Genomic DNA, 23,571 nt, shown 5'->3' on the forward strand with positions numbered 1-23,571 from the left:
TTTTCAATGACTTCATTTCTTAGAGATGTTGCTTCAACCTGCAACTTTTGATACTTGTCCTTAAATAGCTTCCTTACCTTGCTTCCTCTCTCTTAATGAGCTTTTAGATCAGCAGTTACCCTTTCAAAAGCACAGTTCCTTTTGTCCAACAGATCTTGCTGAGTTCTAACTTTGTCTGTAAGACTTTTAAATTCTGCCTCAATTTGATATCTTTCTTGCTCACCCATAAGAGCAAATTCAGTAGTCTCACAGTCACTTTCTTCTTTTCCAAAAGGAAAGATAGTTGGAACATCAGAGGATAGCAAATTCATACCTGAAAGGTCATCTTCATTCTGAATTGATTCTGAATCTGATTATGAATCTGAAGAGCTTCTTATACCTAATCCCCAATCGATTCTCCCACTGTCATAGTTCCTCTAAGATGTCTTCTTCTTCTTAGTTGCTTTCTTCTTAAGCTTCTTTCCCATTGTTCCACGGATCTCCTTCAAGCGATCAAGCTTTTATCAAAGGACCTGCTCTGATACCAATTGTTGGAAATAATACTGAGAGGGGGGGTGAATCAGTATTATCACATTAATAAGACTTTTTCATTTCCATAATCAGATTCATATATGCTACTTCCACAACTTCTTATGATTAAGTTAATTGATCTTCAATGAGTGCATTAGAACATTATCAGTTAACAGATGCAGTAACATAGAATAGATCATCACACATAAGGCACACACATGAACACCATGATATAAGGTGGAAACCCAATGCGGGAGAAAACCACCTGCTGCAAGTCATCTCAATCTTCTTCTTAATAAGAAAATCCTTTTACAATATTTTGTTGTACGGGAGCTACAACCCCCTTTGCTCTTGTACTAGCCGATCCATTTACTAGTACGCAGGCTACTACCTGCTACAATGCTCAAAGATTTCCTTTAGCTCTTGTACTAGCTTAGATACTAGTACGTAGGTGCTGACCTACAATCTTCTCTCCTCCACGTTTCATCAATTTTCAGACTGGATACACTGAAGCACAACACATAAACTGAAAGGCCATATTTCATCCAATTTTCATACTGGGCCCAACAACATTGAAGCTCATAATCAAACAACTTTCTGAATCACCCAAGCACTAGATCAATACATATACAAGTGAGTCATCAATCAGATCTAGTCCATCAGATCACATAAATGAGTCAATAAGAACCTGATCCATTCATCCATCAATGTATGAACATTTAATCAATCACTGTTGTTATCAGAATTTAATACCAGAAATCAGTCATCACTTCAAAACCCAAAACACAACAATAGGGGCAGCTAAATAGATATCATGAGAAGTACGCAGCTTCACCCATATAACACCTGCGTAGAAGTACGTACTGTTTCCAACTGCATTCCTGCGTACCCACGCACAGTGCCTCACAGACTTCCTGCGTACCTGCGCTCTGTGTCCAATGAACTGCCTGCGCCCCTCCGCATCTGCAGCGCTTCTGGGCCTGCGTATCTACGCACCTACAGCGCTTCTGTGCCTGCATATCTCTGCACTTTTCTTTCACTGTACTTGCGTACCTGCAGGTATAGATAATTTCAAGACTTTAAGAATAACCCAGACTGTCAGATCTACAGACCTGAACATGCGCCAAGGAGATATCAACCCATTAGTAGATCTAACTTGTAATTCTCATGTTTCTCCTTGATATTGATTCAACTCTCTCTCACAAACCGATTACAAGAATTTCAGATCAAGCTTCTCTTAAGATCTTCTAATTTCACAAGTATCTAGCCAAATGATCTCCTTTGCTTTATATAGGCAAGCTCTTCCTAAAATCATGGATCAATAGGGGCTCAATAATAATATAAAACAATACCACGGGCCAAAACCATAGAATCAAGAATGGCGAGCTAAATACCACGGGCCAAACATAAGAAACCCCACGTGAGCGCTCTTCTCTGCCTTGAAGTGAGTGAATTGGGGATACGCACCTCATGAATGGGTGACCTGCGTGTATGTACGCAATTTATCTAAGACATGCCTGCGTGTACGCATCTTTTGTACGGTGTACCTGTGTACCCCTTATTTTCTTCAATATTTGAGAGCTGATCATCAATCTCTGCTACTGACCTGTTGTACAGTGATCTATCACTTGTATGGGTTGCCATCAAGGACAATACTTTAGCCATAATGCCAACATGATTTTCGCCTTTGCGCCCTTTTTCGGTGATGACGTCAGCATGACGTCAGCGGTGGGTCCCAGTACAGCGGTGACATGGTAGGGTGACGTCAGCAGAGTGACGTGGCGGTAAGGTAGAGGTGATGACGTGGCAGTGACATGGCAGGGACACAGTGGTAGGAGGCCGACGCATGTTGATGACGTCAGCATGACGTAGCGCTGATGCAGGAGGGGGCAAGGCAGTATCTGGTTTCATGCGCACCGCTTTTATGCGCAGGCGGTTTCGGATGAGGGGGCTCCGCCACAGTCGAGAGGGTGACGTGTGGCGGGAGTATGACGGGAAAACTACCCATCTCCCGGGCGCTAACCCTTGGCATGTCGGGGCACAAAAAGGCCCGCCCACCGTAGATGCGCTAGATCTGACGGTCGGCGACCCTATCAAAGCGGCGGAAGGATAGATACGGGGCCCGTGGCGCTTTTTTATTTAATTGTTTTAATCCGGCGGGGGGGAAAACTTTAGGAAAGTGGGCTTTTGGGTTATATACAAGCGGGGAAAATATATTTATATGCGTGACCGTAGGATAAGGGTGGGAAAGGAGTATTGTAGGGTTAGGACTTAGGGGAAATGGTTATTAGTGTGACCAGATGTTAGACTAACTCCAGGTTAGGGCATAGAAGGGTTAGTAGGAGCCCCAGATGGACTACTATTTCCCGGACTTGATAAATATGGCTATAATGCCAGGGGATGGGAATATGTACATAGGGGAGTTATTAACATAGTTTTAGCAAGGGAAGGGAAGATAGATAGGGAGCTACATAGTAAAATTAGTAGTTAATATGACAAGTGCTAAGAAAGCGCTAAGTATGTGAATCTTAGGCTATTTAGGGGGGGAAGACGATTCATAGAGGAAGCAGGATCATTCCTTGAGTAAAGAAGATCTTTACCAAGGCAAATGATATGGAAAATGATGAAATTAAGAGGTATCAAGCAGATCTTGACCTCTTCATGGAAGTTAGTGAGTGATTTTGGGGAATAAGAAGAAGGGGGAGTTAGACATGCCTCACTTGGGCTCCTCCAAATGGAAAACTGCATCATAACTGTGATCTAAAAAGATATAACACTTGAAAACATGAAATGGATCACACAGCTTGACTCTGCAACATAAAGCTACCTACCCAGCCTACTTACCTAGCATTTTTTTCTTCTTTTTGATTTGGGTGCACTTAGACTTGCAGACCCTGCTTTACAATTTTTCTTTTGACTGCCCTCCTATCTAAACCAATCCTTATTTTTGTCGGGCCTCAAATTAAGCTGTTGAGCGCCCAAGATTCTCTACCTATCTACAAATCTACGAAGATTAAACTATTTGGACAGATAATGATTCTCTATATTCTACAACAGGAAATTGAAACCTAGGGAGACCAAGATTAAGCTGTTTGGCCTTCCCTTAACAAAAAATTCTTCAAAAATGGTTAACTTATCAAAATTGGAATACAGTAGTGGCATTTAGATTGGCACACTTTCATGGCCTCTTCTTTGGCCTCTTTTTAGAAATATGGAGCATTGCAGCATGAAAAGTATGACATATTTGGCATGTAAAAATGTCAATCATGAAAGATGAACAACTGTTGCAACAGGAGGCTAACAGTGGCTCCACTTGGGGATGGATTTTCCTTGTGAAAAGCCAAGAACAGTAGGTCAGACTGCCTTGGTCTTCTAGTGTTGCTGTAGACTGAAAAATTTCTTTGTGCTGGCTGCTAAAAGTGTGAAACTTTGAGATATGAGCAGCCCTCTCCTCAACTGAAATATTGTGAAATACATAGCACTGCCTGCTTTCTTCTGCATGCTTGATATTATGTACAATGTTGCTTGAGCATTGCCTTTGAAATAGATCCAAAACATGGATCAAAACTGACGTATTTTCCCTTAGCCTCTGGTCTAGAAACAGTTGCTGATGTGAAACTAAAAAATGCTCCTCTCTTATTGATATTGTTTGATTGAAGACTAAGCTGCAAACAGTTTCTTTTTACCATGAATTGCTGTGATATGACAGTGCTGCTCTTGCTGTTTTGCTGAGATTAATGTAGAGACAGAGCTTTTGAAAATAGAATACTTGCATTGGTTGTGTCTTCACAAACTTTGCTGCTGCTCCTCTAACAATCAGACTGCTTATACAAAAGATAAAAACAAAGTGCTGATATATACAAATATCAATGTACAAAGGGATATATATATAGCTGCATTGTATCCTTTAAAAGGGATCATGGTAATTTTTTAACATTCTGCCATTAACAAGGCCTTCTTCAGCAGAGTTGCCCTCTACAGATTTGAGGAAATATGTGTTATTTCCCTTAATAGCAGAAATAACGAATGGCCCTTTCCATAAAAAATCAAATTTTGCATGTTTTCCCTTGTCTTCTCTTCGTAAATCCCACCTTAGAACTTTGTTGCCAAAATAGAAATCTTCAGCCTTAGCTCTCTTATCAAACATCTTTTTGAGCTTCTCTTGCAAAATCTGAGCTCTGTCATAAACTTGCTCTCTAGTTTGCTGAAGATGAATGGTCTGGTTTATTCTTCGTTGAATGCCATTTGGTTCAGCTTGAATCTCCTGTAACAGTTTGATAGTAGGGATGCCCAAGGATGAAGGAAATCTGACCTCCATGCCATATACTAGCTCATAAGGGCTCATCCCAATGGATTTCTTTGTTGAAAGTCTGTCTGCCCATAGGGCATTTGTGAGCTTTCTATGCCAGTTCTTTTTGTTTTCTTCCAACACTTTCTTTATGATGTTGATGAGGCTTTTTTTGGATGATTCAGCCAAGCCATTGCCTTGAGGGTAATAGGCCGTGGAATGGCCCAAGGTGATGTGAAATTTATGGCAAAAATTGATCATCTTTTTGGATTTGAAGGCAGCGGCGTTGTCAGTAATGATCTTCTCAGGGCAGCCAAATCTGGAAAGGATATTGCACTCAAGGAATTGGATAATGATGGTGTCATTGGCTTGCCTACATGGGATAGCTTCAATCCACTTATTGAAATAGTCGGTTGCTGTTAAAATCCACTTGTGCTGGCCTGAGGAAGAGGGATGGATTTCCCTAATGAAGTCAAGACCCCATTGTTGAAAAGGTTTTTCGGTTGAGATGGGCTTAAGAGGCAAAGGTAACAGCTTTCTTTTGCCCTCAAAGATTTGGCATTTATGACATGAGATAGCAAACTTCTTTACATCTGCAAACAAAGAGGGTCAATAGAAACCAGCCCTTAAAATTTTATCAGCAGTGGACTTCCAGTATAGATGTCCTCCACAGTCCCCTCCATGGAATTCTTTCATGACATTGTTAGTTTCATTCATGGTTAAACAGTTAAGTAATATGCCTTCATGATTTTTCCAAAATAAAGCACCATCTAAGACACAAAACTTTGAAGCCTTCATCTTTAAAAATCTTTTCTTGGTTCTCGACAATCCTGGGGAAGCAAATAGGTTTAACAATACAAAACATATATCAGCATACCATGGAGATTGCAAAAAGGTTTCACTGATCCGTGGAGTCGCCAGCTCCTGTTCATTGTCCAGTTGGTTGATGTCTAAGGCTTGGAAGTTTGTTTCGGACATCAGTTTGGCTAAACCTTGTCCCTTTATCAGTTTGGTTGGTTTTATTTCTATTTCATACTCAAGGATGTTAGCAATCCACTTGCCAATTTTGCCTTCTAGCCCCTCTTGAGTTAATATGTTTTTACAACAGCATTTGGCACATAAGCAATCACATGTGAATATAAAATGTAGACTCGGAAATCTTTGATTGCTTTAACCAGGGCATCAGCCTACTTCTCCATGATTGGGTACTTCAAAGGGGCATCTCTTAAGGCTCGGCTAAAAAAATCAATTGGCTTTTCAGCTCCCTGGTCATCCTTTTGCAAAAGAACAGCAGTTATGGTGTGATCAAATGAAAAAGAGAAAATGATAAAATCTTTGTCGAATTGTGGACTTGTGAGGACCGGAGCTTGGGTTAAGGTAGATTTGATACTCTCAAAGGCTTGTTTGGTTTCGAGAGACCATTTTACCTTGGCATCCTTCTTTAGCATGTTGCTTAACAGTCTTATCAGTTCAGCTAGATTTGGGATAAATCTCCTTAGGAAATTGATCTTTCCAAGGAATGCTTGCAACTCTTTTATGTTCCTTGGATATGGGATTTGGAGGATGGCTTGGATTCTTTCAGGATCAATTCTAATCTCGTCCTTTGATATGATATGGCCAAGAAGTTTTCCTTCTTCAAGGCCAAAGAGAGACTTCTTGGGGTTTAGGGAAATGCCATATTTCCTACATGTCATGAATATTTGCCTCAAATGTTTTAGGTGCTCTTGATCAGATTTGGAGAAAGGGGTTAAGTCATCGAGGTAGACAACTAGGAAATCATGTATTTGCTTGGCAAATGCAATATCCATTGCCCTTTGAAAGGTAGCACCAGTGTTTTTAAGTCCGAAAGGCATCTTCACATACTTAAATGTTCCCCACAGTGTGGTGAAGGTTGTCTTGTCTTGGTCATCTGGGTGAAGCAGTATTTGATTGAAACCTAAAAGGCCATCTAGCAAAGAGATTCTAGATGACCCCACTACTCTCTGTAGGATGTGGTCCATTTTGGGTAATGGGTAATGGTCTTTTAGGGAGACTTGATTTAAATTTCTTAGGTCTACACATAGCCTAATCTCACCTGTCTTCTTTCTTGTGGGAACAAGGTTGGATACCCATTCAGAGAATCTGATGGGTGCTATGATACCTGCTTCAAACATTCTTTTCACTTCCTTTTCAATCAAAGGAAGGAGCATGGGATTGATTCTTCTAAGTTTTTGTTTGAAGGGCTTTTGGTTTGGTTTTAAAGGAATGGTGTGTTGGATCACTTAGATGTCATAGGACTTCAAGTCCTCATAACTCCAAGAAAATACATCTTGGAATTCTTTGAACAAATCAACATATTTGGGCTTTTGATCGGGTGGCAAAGATTGAGATAGTTTGATCACTTTGGGTTTCTCTGCTGTCCCAATGTTGTGTTCTTCTATAGCAGTGTTTAGGGGCTGTATTTTTGTCTTTTTGGGAACATCATTAGCATCAAACATATCTTCTAATGGGGTGAGGCCAGAAGGGAGAAAGTTATCCTTTAAGTCAATGATTTCGGCCTCTGTTTTGGCTATTTCCTCCAAATGCATTTGTCTTAGCTCTTCTATGTTTGTTTTGTCAAAAACAGTTGGGTTTAGGATTTGTTTGGCTGTTGCAGCTATTAGAGCCTGCTGATTTTCATTCGTTTGATGATGTTCTTCTGTCATATCATCTAGGTCAATGTTAATATTTGAAAACTCATGCTCAAGAGTAAGGAAATTGTTAATCTGGGCATCATTTTCGAACACTTGCCAATCTTTAACATTATTTGGGACAGCAGGCCTATGTTTTATCTCAGCAGTGAAATGGTGGTTTGGCTCAAAGGGAAGCTTGCACGTACTAGCAAAAGTGGCTAGGCTGTATGCATGAATGTTATGATTACTTGAAATCTTGGCAAGCTTGGATTCAGTGAATGCATTGAGTATATTAGTTGCAGTAGTCCTATAGGCCCTCATTCTATTGTCATTGGTAACAAAGTTGCCTTTCATTTGTTGTATGATTAAATCAAAGTCACCTAAAATGGACACCTTTGCAGCTCCTAGAGCTTTGAGCAGTTTAAGGCCTAAAAGAAGAGCCTCATACTCTGCCATGTTGTTGGTGCATTTAAAGTTCAGTCTGTAGGCATGGCCTTCTACTTGACTGTTATGTGTATTGTGAATCCATACGCCTGCCCCTGCTCCTAACTTGTTAACAGATCCATCAAACTCTAGATACCATGTGATTTCTTGCTTGTGGTTAGTATCAAGAGTTTCATTCACTTTAGGAATGGGCAGATTTGAATTTTCTATTTGGGGAGGTTCCTCATGTATGCTGGTTGCCTGGATTGTTTTGACAGTTTCATCAGTATGGGCAACCGATTCTTCATTGATGTGTGTGTTCATTTCTAAATCCAACGGCTTATCATCAGTGGGAGGATTTGTTTCATCATTAAATAAAATAAAAGAATCCATATCAGAATGGATTGAGTGAATAGGAAAATTTTGGGGCTTGTCCTCACTGGTTACCACATACTTCATCAGTGTTTCTCTATATAGTCTCTTTGGTTGCCCAAAGATAGATATAGTGGCATAAGAGAGGTCTAATTGGAGGGATCCTTGGAGTTTTTCCCCCCAAGATCTTGACAATAGCATGCCATACTTTGGTGGAATGTCAGCAACCACCACATCCATGAGGATTGTCTTGTTGGTATATTGGACTAAGGAGACACACAAGTCTTTAATGAGGCCTAAACACTTGACTTGACTTGAGTCAAAGGAGAATAGATCTTTGTAGGGTTTTGTAACATCAAGGTTCAGTTTTTCCATTACATCTTTGGGCATAAGGTTGTGTGAGGCACCTGAGTCAAACATAGCAATGTGCAAGACTTTGTCATGTATGTACAAACTGATGTAGAATGGTAGAACAGATCCATATGTTGATTTTCCATTAACTTCTGGACCGAACAACAGTTCAGGTTGATCATCTAGAACATTGACATCATCCTTATTCTCTGGGATTTGAAGTGATCTTTGAATTTGTTGCCTATACACATCATGTTTAGCAAGTTCTGAGAGAGGGACAGATATCTTCAATTTACCTATTTCTGCCTCTAAGTCAAATGATTTCTCAGATTGGGTTTTAGTATTGTGAGAGGCAGGCTTCCCTTTTTCCATTGGAGTATCAGCAATTTGGTCTTGTTTATCAGCGTTATGGGAAGTGATTGGTTGCGGTTTTTCTGTTTTAGGAGGGCTTTTTGGAACGTTGTTCGAGTTCTCTTTCGAGGAAGAAGGTGGCAGAGGCTGATCATTAGAAGGCTGCATTTCTGTTATGTCCTCTACATTCACTTGATGCGGGTTTGGGACAGGTATATCAGCTGGTTCTGTTATGACAGCTTTGCCCTTAATCTTGTTGAGCTGTTTTCCATCCTTTGGTTTGCTAGGTTCAGGAATGTCAATGGTCCTAGTTCTCAGTTTATATTGTTGGCGGACCTCATACACATCAGTATCATAACCTTGTTTAAAATCAAAAGACTTACCAGACTTAGTCTGAAATTGATTAAAGTCATACTCATCTTGGTCTTGTTGAGTTAGGAAAATTTGTTTCTCAGCCCTCGAATCCACCAAGTTCATGTGAGTGTCCTCTGTGGGCTCACTAGATGTAGATGCTTCAGCGTAATTTTCCTGAAAAGGGGGCCTTACATCATGGTCTGGGCTAGACCTACCAGCATTTGTGTTCTACGTTTTCCTGAAATTTTGGTTCCTTATGGTATTAGGTTGTTGTGCTTCCCATGAAGACTTCCTCTCAACACTCTCTACTCTGTCTCCCAGCCTGTGCATGCCACTGATAATAGCATCCAACTTTTGATCTAAGGCTAAGGGTTCCTCTTTAAAGGTGGTTCTTCTCTCGGTTCTAGCTCTGTTTCTTTTGGCAATTAGATTTGCCTCTACACTAACAACAACATTTTGCATGTCTGCAAGGGTCTGAGGGACTCTTTCCCTTAACTGATAAGCCATGTCAGTGTCAAAACCATCAGGGAATTTATACAAAGCAAGATCAGGTGGAGGTCTTAAGTTTTGTGGTATTGCATTATAAACATTATTGAATCTTTCAGAATAATCCAAGACAGACTCTTGAGGGCCTCTTTTAATAGTGTCATATTCAGATAATATGTGCAAGGGGTCTTTCTTTTTCTCCCATCTATTGATAAATGACTGGTATAAGGCTTTTGGGTCGGCTATGGAATTGGGTGTGAGTGCTCTAAACCAAGTCCTGACATCACCTGTCAAACTTTGGATGAAAATCTTCATTCTCACGCTATCATCATCTATCTCGTAGTTCTCAAAATAGTCTTTCATCTTCTTTGTATGTTGAAGGGCTGTGCAAGAACCAGTTACATCAAAATATGTTATTTTAGTTTGATAATCCTGAGGCATAGCCCCAGGATTTGCAGGTAATTGCAAGGGTGCATATCTATTGGCCATGTTTATAGGGATAAGTGGAACAATAGGAACAGCTGGAACAACTGTAACAACAGTGGTGGTAATGGGAGTATGTGCAGTAAATGGAGGTGTGGAAGGAGTGCTTTGAGCGGTGGATGATGAACAAGGGGAAGTAGGGGTTGAACGGAATAAAACTTGGACAAGGGTTGGAACAAAGCCTGGCTGAACTGTCTGAGGACTAGAATCAACAAAATCCTCAATTGGCGCTAGTTTCTTGAGTTTTCTTGGGATTAAATTCGGATTTTCGAAAGCAGCTGGGGGATTTGGGTCTGGATTCAACCTTGTATAACGTGGATTCCTTCTGGGAGCCAAATTCTGAACTTGTTTTGGTATTTTTTGTGAATGTTTTTAGAATTAGCAAGGAACTGATCAAATTTTGGAATAGCTATCTATAACTTAAAACTAGCATGAAGATTGACTGAAACAACATTTGTTTACTCTTGTAAATGCAAAGCAAGAATAGTTTCAAAGGCTTCATGGTTGACATTCAGGCTTCATCTGTAGTTTTAAGGAATAAGCAACAATTAGAAAATTAATTTTCCCCAGTGGAGCTTTCCAACTTGATTTGTGAAATTAGCTGAGGATGTTCCCCAGTTGAGTCGCCATTATGTTAGCACTCAGGTTGTCCTTAAGTACCTAAAGGATACAGCCGAGGTAACCACAAACCAATCTTTGGACTACAGGTCCTAGCCTACCTGCAATCAGAGAGGGCTCTCTCTTTAGGATTTAGCGTTGTTGATGATGATTTTAGGCTAGTTATTGGGTTCAAGGGGTTTTGTTTGTGTTTGGTGGGATGATTGATGCTTTCAAGTGGAGAGGCAGGGATAGCATGAAAGTTTTAGAACCATTGGGCATGGAGTCAAGGAGTAGGACTGCTGGTGCGTTTTCTTGGTCACAAGAAAGGAATGTGGAGCAAGCTAGCTGCACATGAAACAATGATTCAAGCTTAAAAGGATGGAATGAGGGCTAAGGAATGAGAGGCAGTTAAGAATCTCTCGTTCAACTTAACAGAGGGAAGGTGAATGATCTCTACCTAGGAGCAGTGAAGAATCCCTAGATAACTGTCAAACATGAGTGAATTAGGAGAAATATGAGCCACAAGGAATTCATATTCATTACTAATCCAGATGAAAACATAAAGAAACAACAGAAACGGAGCATAGAGCGCAATTAAACCAGGTCTAAACTATTCATTCTTTCTGCTATTTTAGATGGTATATCAATGGAAAACGAAGGTAAGAAACACTTATTGAGTCATGTTGCAGCACAAGAATTCCACATTCACTTCTTCAAACCATTAGAGATAGAGCAGACAGTCATTTCTCCAAGCTTTCAGCAATCTTTGATTAAGCAAAACATCGAGTATACACATCGAGTCTCTCTTCGAGCTATACAACCAACCAACACTTTAAACAATGAATTAGTGTGATTTTATAAGTAAAATATCTACAAAAATCAAATCTTAGACAGATCTGCTGTAATAAGTGTCTTTAACCTAACACATGTCTGAAATAAATGCGGGAAAATATCCTCGAGCTGCGCTGGGGCAGCTGTATCAAAAAGAATTAACGCGTTGTCTTTCTGGCTCTGTGCTGATCACTTAGCCATAACCGTGCTTTGGGTTTTGATCCATGCTCTTGAGTGGTTCTGAGGTGCATTAACTGTGATGGAAGAGCCTTGATATAGCTCCACCATTTTCTTTGACTCTATTGGAGGCCAATCAATGTTCACCTGCATTGGGAATAAAGATTTTCATTAAAAAACATTCAACTGATACTCTTTGCCGCTTCCTCTAATACACTTTCTCTGAACTCGAGCTCTTTAATGTCTTCTGAATGATTTAAACTATCCCATCGACACTTCATGGCTGCTGTTCAGCCATCTGCTTCTTTAAAAACTGTCTTTGCCCCTTTCTGGATCCTGCGCGAAGAAATCCTTGTCATTTTGCAACTTTTAGGCCTGCTGGAGGCCGAGCCATGAAAGGGATATCCATTTTGGCCTATTTCCCTTAGCGATGCGCGATTAACGCATCAAAAACTGCCTCAGATTTTCATTCTGGGCTTCCTGTGCTGCGATTTTCGCCTACGCACCCTTTTTCGGTGATGACGTCAGCATGATGTCAGCAGTGGGTCCCAGTATGGTGGTGACGTGGTAGGGTGATGTGGCGGTACGGTAGGGGTGATGACGTGGCAATGACGTGGCAGGGATACGGTGGCAGGAGGCCGACATAGGTTGATGACGTAGCGCTGAAGTAGGAGGGGGGAAGGCGGTATCTGGTTTCAGGCGCACCGCTTTTATGCACAGGCGGTTTCGGAGGAGGGGGCTCCGTCACAGTCGAGAGGGTGACGCGTGGCAGGGGTATGACGGGAAAACTACCCATCTCCCGGGCGCTAACCCTCGGCATGTCGGGGCACAAAAAGGCCCGCCCACCGTAGATCTTGGGTGTGCCATATCTGACGGTCGGTGGCCCTATCAAAGCGGCGGAAGGATAGATACGGGGCTTGCGACGCTTTTTTATTTAATTGTTTTAATCCGGCGGGGGGGAAAACTTTAGGAAAGTGCGTTTTTGGGTTATATACAAGCGGGGAAAATATATTTATATGCGTGACCGTAGGATAAGGGCAGGAAAGGAGTATTGTAGGGTTAGGACTTAGGGGAAATGGTTATTAGTGTGACTAGATGTCAGACTAACTCCAGGTTAGGACATGGAAGGGTTAGTAGGAGCCCCAGATGGACTACTATTTCTCGGACTTGATAAATATGGTTATAATGCTAGGGGATGGGAATATGTACATAGGGGAACATAGTTTTAGCAAGGGAAGGGGAGATAGATAGGGAGCTACATAGTAAAATTAGTAGTTAATATGACAAGTGCTAAGAAAGCGCTAAGTATGTGAATCTTAGGCTATTTAGGGGGGGGGATGATTCATAGAGGAAGCATGATCATTCCTTGAGTAAAGCAGATCTTTACCAAGGCAAATGATATGGAAAATGATGAAACTAAGAGGTATCAAGCAGATCTTGACCTCTTCAGGGAAGTTAGAGTGATTTTGGGGAATAAGAAGAAGGGGGAGTTAGACATGCCTCACTTGGGCTCCTCCAAATGGAAAACTGCATCATAACTGTGATCTGAAAAGATATAACACTTGAAAACATGAAATGGATCACACAGCTTGACTCTGCAACACAAAGCTACCTACCCAGCCTACTTACCTAGCATTTTTTTCTTCTTTTTGATTTGGGTGCACTTAGACTTTCAGACCCTGCTTTACAATTTTTCTTTTGACTGCCCTCCTATCTAAATCAATCCTTATTTCTGTCGGGCCTCAAATTAATCTGTTGAGCACCCAAGATTCTCTACCTATCTACAAATCTGCCAAGATTAAACTGTTTGGACAGATAATGATTCTCTATATTCTACAACAGGAAATTGAAACCTAGGGAGACCAAGATTAAGCTGTTTGGCCTTCCCTTAATAGAAAATTCTTCAAAAATGGTTAACTTATCAAAATTGGAATATAGTAGTGGCATTTAGACTGGCACACTTTCATGGCCTCTTCTTTGGCCTCTTTTTAGAAATATGGAGCATTGCAACATGAAAAGTATGACATATTTGGCATGTAAAAATGTCAATCATGAAAGATGAACACCTGTTGCAACAGGAGGCTAACACCATCAATGATATAAAGAATAACAGATACACAACAAAGGCCAAATATGTGCTTGTTGTATACCTATGTTCTAGGACTCATCTGACCTTACTGATGGGAATCTACACCTATGTAACTACAGAATGTGCCCCTCCCTTTCCTATGTAACTACAGGATGTACCCATCCTTCCCTTCCTACTCCTTTATAAATATGCAAATATGCATGTGGTGCTCTCGTGTACAAGCTGAGATAGTTGTGTACCAACTGAGATAGTTGTTGGCTCATTCCTACATGCTTATTATAGAAACTGATTCTCCTTATGCTCTATTAGTTTCCAGTTAGGTCTGGTCAATAAGCTCATATCTGTTTTGTAATGGAGTCCAATCTTTCAAGACCAAACATTGGATGGATTTTCATTGTTATACAAGAATTAGTTGTATTGTTGTTTTTGGTAATTTTTTGTCATTATTGGTGCTAGGTATGGGAGCCTTATTGTATAAGAAGATCTTTGGAAAAGCAAGGGGTGAAGATTCAAGAAGTATGTATCTCCTACTTCGTTATTGGACTAGATAAGGACTCCTTAGAAAAGTATTAAGAATGTTTCAAATCACTCGAAAGCCATGGCACTAACCTTTCCTATGTCGTAAACTCCTTTACATGGAAAAATGGAAATGAGAAGAATTTAAGGACTGAATTAAATCCAATTATGGGATGTGGTGAATAAATTATTCTAGGTCCTAACCTGATAAACGATTTTTCACAAGAAAAAAGGAATTATTTTTTACTTTACATCAAATTGTGTATACTAATGCTACAAATGTTTGGTAATGGGGTTGGGAATCAACATAATCTATCAATTTGGGTGGAGAATGGAAGGGTTCAGAGGATTCCTTGATGTGAACTAAAAATAATGTTACTATGTCCACTATAAATTCAAGCTATATATCTTTAATTTATATTTTTGGTCAAGAAGATATGTGATGGTGGAATAAAATACAAAAAATAAGGACACCTAAGAAACAAGAATCTTCTTGTGACTCAAAATTAGAGATAAGGTTACAACATTGGAAGGCTTACATAAAAGAGGAAGACAAGGACCCAACATGAGGAATGTGGAAACAATTACTCATTTAGTTATTCATTGTCCATATGCTTAATATCTATAGAAAGATATAGAAAAAATAACTGGAATGGACAATGCTTGAAGAGGTACTTCGATGGAAGAATGCCTTAGATCTGGTTTCAAAAATAGGAATTAAAAGTTTTTAGGGAAATTCTATGTTGTGCTAAATGGGGTATTTGGCTAGTACGTGATGCCCAAATCTTTGAAGGGAAACAAATTCAAACTTCCAAGGTTTACAATCAGGTCTATGGAATTTTTCATGAATGCAAAACATCTTCAAAGATAAGACAACAATGGTAGGCGGGAGACATATATATTGACAAATCCTCTCCATGAAGTTTCTTTGATGGTGCTAGACAAGGACAAGATAATTTTAGAAATTCAAGAGGTATTTTATTCCCATCTAAAGAGCCCCTCATCACATTCAAGGCTAGTATGGGAATTGGGTCAAACAGTTATACTGAAATAATGTTCCTTCATCTTCTTTTGAAAAATCCCATGGACAAAAGGCTAGGAAACTACATGTATATGGGAACTAATTGGTTATTCAATGGATGAAAGGGGAGATTAAAATTCAATGTATTAAATTGGAAGATTTTGGAAAATTAGTTAAAAGTGGCATCATCCTTGTTCGCTGCCATATCACACACTCATGTATAATGTGAACACAATATGGTGGTTGGTGCACTTTCAAAAGAAGGTCAACAAGATGAAGTTGGATTATCTATTTTCGAAGAATCTATCTTTGGTGCCTTGACACGATCAAGGCCTTTTGTCTTTTGATTTGAAGGCTAGTGCTGAGGAGTCATTCTCACTATTATTTGTTGTCAATTCTACATTATAAATTTCTCGGGATAGTCATGAGACTTACTTTTGGCAACAATATTTAGAATAGTCACGAGACTTACTTTTGGCACCAATCTTTAGAAGATAATCTCAAGTTCTTAACAGTAGAATGTAAGGGGGATTTCTTTGCTTTAAACTGTGATCTTTTTAATCCATATGTATCCAGAGGAAAAAATGAAAAACTTTTTTATGTTCATCTTGTTTTTTACACATGCCTAGAGCGAAAAAAGAATATGATTTCCATTCTTTCTTTTGAATAGAAATTATAATTTTTTCTGAGGAAAAAAAATTGAGCTTGTACTATGATTTAGACAATCTAGGCAGCAAAGCATTCAACTTAATATGTAGCTATCTAGAAAATTGTCATTAATTTACATGAAGTTTCAAGTGGAAAATATAAATCCTCTTGCAAAAAAGCCATTTAGTTCAAAATATGAATAAAACAAATCCAAGATATGTAACTTTTTGGCTAGATTAATGCATGAGAAGACAGATATACAGAACCAAAATTTGAAAAACAACAACATTCACATTTACAAACCATGACTAACTTCAACTATCATATTTCAGATTTGGAAAAACTCAACCCTTTCCTTCATTAATTCCAGAATGGATAGGAAATTGTGCTAAAGATAGATGGAAAAGAATGTGAGTGCAAAACATCCTTGAGCAGATTGAAGAACTAACCAGCTAATACTTCTACAATTTTAGGAGATACTTCCATTTAAGAAAGATATATAAGAAAGCTAAGAAGATCTTATAATTTACATACCTGACTTGTCGAAGATATTCAAGACCATCCTGAGGTGGTCTAGAATCGAAGTCAGACTCTCCAACAAGGAACACACTATTGTCAAAATCATCCTGCTCCTCATATGGTAAATTACTATTTTGTTGAATGTTTTCAATATTGCTTTTTGAAATATGAAAAGGTAGCTCTTCGTAGTGCTCTTCATTTGATTTTATCAGTAGCAATGTACCTACAAAATAAATTTTGACAAAAATATAAGATACTCATTGGCACATTGGCAATGATGTTCTGATGGAGATGGGTAAATAAAGGCAAGGGCTTCTAATGTGTTTCTTATTTTATACATATTAATCATTCAGGAAGGATACATAGAACACTAATGCTGAGAGAATTGTATCCTTGAACAAAATAAAAGTGATAATTAAGAAAAGTTTCATAACAGTTTATGAAATTTGAAAAGGTATCTCTTTGTAGCACTATTCATTTGATTTTATTAGCAGCAATGGACCTACAAAATAAATTTCACAAAAATATAAGACACTCATTGGCACATTGATAACGATGTTATAATGGAGATGGGTAAATAAAGGCAATGGATTCTGATGTGTCGCTTATTTTATACATATTAATCATTCAGGAAGGATACAAAGAACACCAATGCTAAGAGAACTGTATCCTTGAACAAAAAAAAAGTGATAATTAAGAACAATTTCATAACACACAAGAAAACTATAGACATTTAAACCACAAAACATAACATTTCTTGTAGATGTTTGTAATGAACCTCATGATGGTATGAAATATAAAGAATCTAAATTCATACTAAAGAATCTAAATATATAGATTCCTATTATGAAATATAAAGATATTTCTACATAAAAAAAAATGTCCACGCAAGAATAATCTAAATCTCACGATTTCAAATAGTAGAACCAAAAATTCGACTCAAGCCACATATTCCAAAAACCGCATACAAACAGACTCGTAAAATATTGCAAAATCGATGAGAGTCATTTTTTACAAGGTTTTATTGAAAATCCTGATTCAAGCAAGAGAAGAGGCATTTTTCTTGAAGAATCAGAAATAAAAACACTTCTACACTAAGATTTAGGATCATCCATTAACTTTAAGAACATAAACAAGCAAGTGTGCACAACATTTTCTAATATCTTAAGTATCTTCGAAGTTCTAGAACTTTAAGATTTGTTGACAGCTAAAAAACTTGTTGGCCCGAATAAAGAAGAAAATATGCATCCATGCAAACATTAATTTCAAATGGGCAAACCAAAATTGCAGATGCTAAAAATAGCATACACAAGCATTCCTAGAATCTTAGAAAAAATGAGACGAGATACAACATCTAATGCATGAATTTTCCTCACCTGCCCAACTTGCCTGTAATACATATCTCTCCTCGAGAATCTTTGGATGTCTTCCAAAATATCTTGCTTCAGATCTGGTTCCAGAGCCACAATATCGAAAGTGGTTGGATGATCTAATACAATGGGTGTCCACAGCCTCTTTCGATATTCATAGTCCTCGTAACTGGATTGATTGATGTAAATCTTTCTGTAGCGGCTTCTAATCTCCAGCGCTTTGGCTTCGTCCATGATATGGGGAAGATACTCATCGAATATCTTTTTCTTGTGTTTCTTGTGAAACGTCAATTCGTAAGAGCATTTCTCATCGGAAGAATTTTGGCGGAACATGATCTGTTGTTTTCTCTCACTGCTGTGGAATACCCACCACAGTTTGATGCCCTCATATTCATCTGCGATCTGCTCGTTTCTATCCATGCTGAACGTAAACTCCTTGTTATTCTGAGGCTTCTTCAGTTTTAATCTCTTGGCAGCAAAAGATGACCTTGCGCTCAGGTAAGTCTGCACGGCCTCGTAAACTTCGCTCACCTTCATGCCATCGTTCTCCTCTATCACAACTGAGATGTAAGAAGACAGTATCCCTATGACCTTACGCATCCATTTTGAAAACATATCGTAGAATTCTGGAGGCAGGTATTGCTTGGCTATGGTATGTATGAATATCACAGAAGCCATGATCGACCCCAAATTTGACCAGATCTCCATTTTTCCATAAACCTCGATTCAAACGAAAAAAGGGGCATTTTGCACATGTTTTTTTTCATCTACGAAAACTCAAATAAAGAAAAACACTGCTAAGAATTCTAAAATCATCTCCAATATAAGTTGTACTGACCTTGGTCCTGATAGCATCGTAGTAGTCAAGGGACCTCTTTTAAAAGGATTAGTGCAGGCCCACCCTCTCTCCAGTCATCATGAGTGGCAGATAGTTTTTGGGAGTTGTATGAAGCTGAATCCACCCTTCCCCAAGTTGTAATCATGGATTCAATTCTTTCGATTTGAGACCCCTCTCAAGGGGTTATTATGTTTGCAAGTGCGAGCTACGGATCTGGTCTCCTCCCTTGTAGCCAAGATTCAAGAATGGACCAGGATCCCCCTCTACCTTATGCATCTCTTTTATGAGGGCCGACAACTTCAGGAGACAAATAGGCTAAGTGAGCTAAACATACAAGCATGGCTACAAAAAACAATAGATTTTGAATCAGAAACCTGACATGCATGTACTCTCTATGTGGAAGACTAAATGTGGGGGTTGAAAATTCATTGAACTTTACAAATGGAACATACCTTGGCACCATCAATAGACTAAAGATCTAATGGTGGGGTTCAATACCAGGTCTACTACTGGTAAAACCCTCATTCGTAACTCTCTACAATCCTGTTTGGCTATTTTCTTGAAATCCCTCTTCAAATCATTGTCACATGCATTAAATCTACAAATTAATGGTTTCAAAACCCTATTTAAATGTAACTTTTCCTCATATTTCTAATAAGTTTTCCTTAATTGGGAAAACCCACATCCCTCAAAGGCCTCAACAATTATCAATATTCTCCAAAACTTTGTACATAGTAATTGCTTCCCTACATGTGATAACTGGTCAAGCTGCAACTCCATAGCGCATTACTACCATGTAGAACTCATACAGATCTATGATAGCTACAAAAAAATATTGTTTGGCTCCTTCCTTTTGAAAAATGAACAAATCCTCCTTATTCCTAGAAAGTAAATAAAAATGGCACTTAGCGTTTTCAAAAATGTTGGAATTTTAAGTAAATAAATTGGCACTTTTCCCTGGCCAAAAAACAATAGATACAATTTAAGTTGTATTTTAGCAACTAACTACTCTTACTCTTACATATTTTTGGTTTATGTTCGAAAACATTTATCATATCATGGTATTTATCATAATAACAATAATTATCTAATTTTAAGATTGGGGTTTATATGCAATGATTTTGTGAAAGTTTACTACTAAGAATTTGAAATCTCTCAAAGGAAACAAGTGCTTCTAACTTGGTTGTATTGAAAACATTTATGTATTCTTGCATATTAGGTGGGTGCAAACAAAAGAGAGTGTATAGTAAGTGGATTTAATAGTTAAAACAAGTGTTAGTTTCTTAAAATTCATAGGACAAATTTCGAATGGGTAGGGTACATATCCTTCTCTATGTTAAATAAATTCAAATTGTTGTTTGAATGGGGTTGTAAGACCCTTTGTTTTCATCTTGAGAAAATGGAGTCCTTTCCCAGTCGCTTGCATATTTTAAGTTGTCATAAGAAAAATATGTTATTTTCCTTAAGATGTGAACATTTCATTTTAAGTAGTGTGATAATACAATTTCAACAAGGCAATAACAGATGAAACGAACATGCACATTCTGGATGCTAGTGTTATGTTATACTTGAGGCAGGAGTGCACGTCAAGGAAGACTCTAACAAGGGTTGAAGAGGTGGAATAGTTGTGAATAAAACTTAATACATTTGACGAGTTGCATGAAGGCAACTTGGCACTGGTACTAAGTGAAAATTCCTTTATCAATGTTGATACCCTCTCCTTGGCACAACCATTTTGCAAGATGAAGAAGAAATGTGAAATACATGTGTGGCTCACTAAAGAAGTTTGAAAGGTTGTTGCAACATATATAGATGGTTATGTTGTGTTTCAAAAGGAGGTGTTGGAAATTGGAAGGTGACCATTGGACTAGATTTGTCATGGAATGTCAAGCAGGTGCAAGGATCAAATAAGGAGAAAATTATACAAATCCATCAAATAGGCCATATTGGGTTGGGATATTACTATTTTGGGAGTGAATTTTATGGCAATGTAGTCTAAGCACTTGGAAGCATGCCATATCGTAATGATACCTTGGACTTTTGGTGTGTGTTAGTGGAGTTAGTGCATTGTGTTTAATGAGCACTAGCTAGAATGTGTTTAGTGAAGGAAAAAAGGCCACAAGTTAGAGATTACTTAACCATTTGGCATTGTAACGTGTGTTATGCCCTAGTTTGGAGGCGACAACTGGAACCATCTTAGGGTGTGATGGGTTGTGGCATCAACTTATGTCCACTTACCTGGGTTGAGGTGTAAGGGTACCCCGTGAGTTGAGGAAAAAGATTACAATGCTTACTTATATAAAGTGTTTATATATAAGATTAATTATCTTTTGTTGGAGAACGGAAGAGGAAAATAATAAAGGAGAGGTGTTGAGGTTTGTTGTAAATTAATCAAAAGGAAGTGAAAGTGCCTCTTTTTAGGAGGATTGTTAAAGTTTTCTCTTCAAATAGGACTAAATTTTAGTTGTGGCAAGGGAGTTGGCCTCAAAAGCATTGATTGGGTACTCTACAAATCCAAGACCTGACATATCTAAGCTAGTACATGTTAACACCCAGCTTGTTCCCTTTGACTCCCAAGGGAATACGGCCGGGGTAACCACTAACCAAGCTTTGGATTACAGCTTCTAGCCAAACTGTAATCAGAGAGGGCTCTCTCTTTAAGGTTTGTCTCTGTTTTGTGAAGATTTTAGGCTAGTTATGAGTTCAGGGTTTTGGTTTTATGTTTTGGTTGAGGGTTGTCTCTTTGTACCTATGGTGGAAGCCTTCTGGCAGTATTAGCTCATTGGGCAATGGAGTCTGTGGCTACAGGTTGTCTGGAATATTGAGTTGAGTTACTGAAACTGCAGGGCCATTTAAATACATCATGAAACAAAATTGAGGTTGTGAATATGAAGTGTGTTTAACCCATGAAAAGAAATTAAGAATTTTCCACTAAGCTGGGGTGTAAGAAAGAGATATATTGCACAAGAGCAAACTGGAATTTCCTGAAACAACAATCACTGTGAAAGATATAGTTTGGAGGTGCAGCAGTTAAGAATTACACCTTATGACTATAACTGAAGAAAAACATTTATAACAGCATAGATTGAGTTCAGGGTATTCTGTGAATAAATCCTGGAACTATTCTTTTTCTTTGCCATTAACTATGAAACACAGAAACATGAATGAGCTATGAAAAGATAACAAAAACACATTACGAAGAGTTTTTTAGAATAACTTATTGTGCCATGAAGTACACAGGAATCCTGTAATATTCAGCAAAACACCACAATGCCTCAGATAACTCAGAGCTTTCGAAATTCCATCATCTTTTGTATTAATACTCTGGAAATTTACAGCATAAGAAACTCTAGAAGAGAAATCAACAACCCCCTGCAAGCTTATGCGAGGGGGAATATATACAATCGGTCATACAAAATATCTGAACCGTTGAGTCATCTGAGAAGTAAATACGTTCACCAACTCTTACAGAATAGTAGATAAGGAAGTTATTACAGCTTTGAATACAAAATAAATGCTCTTTAATTCTGTCAGAAGACTTTTTGACCTTTGGAGGCCACTGAGTCGGTTGAACGTTCTGTTTTAATGCTGGATGATGTGTCTTTATGGCTCTGTCGTGCTGCAGCTTTCTCGGCCCTATCATCTATAGCTATCAGTGCTGCTTTGTTGGCCGAGTAGGTTTGCTGAGTTGGCTCAGCCCATTCTTCTCCATAGATGCTGAATTCATCAAATTTTCCTGTGCAGGATAACTTATGTATTCTAATGAAAAAACTTGATTACAGGCTCTTGTTTACAGTATTAACTGTATCATTTTAGTCCAAAATTCTTGTGTGGGCAATTGATGTCTCAGAATTGCCTCTAAGGTCTCATCTGCTTCTGTGTATTTGTAGACGTTTGGAGGCACTTCAAACAAATGTTTAATTTCATTCATAATGAAAAATAAGTTCTCTACCCTGTTATAGAGACTTTGTCCAGATGCTGGCCCTGTTTCTTCTGAAGTACTGGGTCTTTTAGTGATCTGATTAGTAGCAAATGTATTGACCCTTTTGGCATAATTCTCATGTGAAAGTAGTCTCCCTGCGCTGTTCAGTAAGCTAGGAAGACCTTTGCCCTGTAGTACTGTAAACTTGTCCATAAACTTATTTACCTCTGTCTGCATGTCCTGGCTTCTTATTTCCAGTGTTTGTACCAGGTTTCTTAGTGTAAGGACCCTCTTTATAAGCTAGATGGTTTCAGTTCTGTTTGGAATTCCCATTGCTGCCAGCTGAGCACTTGTTCTATTATTAAGCATATTAATCATTCTATTGGCAACCTCAGGCATATTGCCTAGAGATGCCCTTGCTCTCTGGATTTCCCTATGTGCTTTCCCTATGAGATCCATCTGCTCATGAATGGTCTCAATGTATTGCCATTGATCAGTGATTGATTGGCCAATGTTGGCCCATAAAACTGTCTTAAGCTCAGCTATCACTTTGTCAAGTGTGAGCTCCTGCTCCAGCTCCTTTATCTTCTCCTTAAGGGCCTTTATTTCCCTTCCTTTTTCCGCTGCAGTGTGCTTGGATTTGTCATATCTTTCATTGAGCTTAGCTAGACTCTCCCTGGCCTCATTTAGCTCTGCCATTTGGGCTTCTAAGGCCTGAATTTCATTTTTGAGCTTCTGCATATCCAGGCTTGGAGCCTGCTCTGTTGTTGG

The 23,571-nt window shown here is 38.7% G+C and overlaps 1 protein-coding gene across 1 annotated transcript in view; it reads right to left on the reverse strand.

Annotated features, from left to right (window-relative positions):
- Positions 1-18,718, reverse strand: part of LOC149194032 (AAA-ATPase At3g28510-like) — a 44,864-nt gene extending 26,146 nt beyond the window's left edge. Inside the window, exons 1-2 of the mRNA XM_089407514.1 lie at positions 17,950-18,718; positions 16,686-16,893 (exon numbers count right to left, since the gene is read on the reverse strand). Of these exons, the coding sequence (XP_089263640.1) occupies positions 16,686-16,893; positions 17,950-18,718 (977 nt within the window). The remainder of the gene's footprint in view (positions 1-16,685; positions 16,894-17,949) is intronic.
- Positions 18,719-23,571: the final 4,853 nt, after the last annotated feature.

This window comes from Pinus tabuliformis, chromosome 2_2 (assembly GCF_031772625.1).
Source record: "Pinus tabuliformis cultivar Carrire ecotype Pingquan chromosome 2_2, CPIR1, whole genome shotgun sequence".
Taxonomy (NCBI): domain Eukaryota; kingdom Viridiplantae; phylum Streptophyta; class Pinopsida; order Pinales; family Pinaceae; genus Pinus; species Pinus tabuliformis.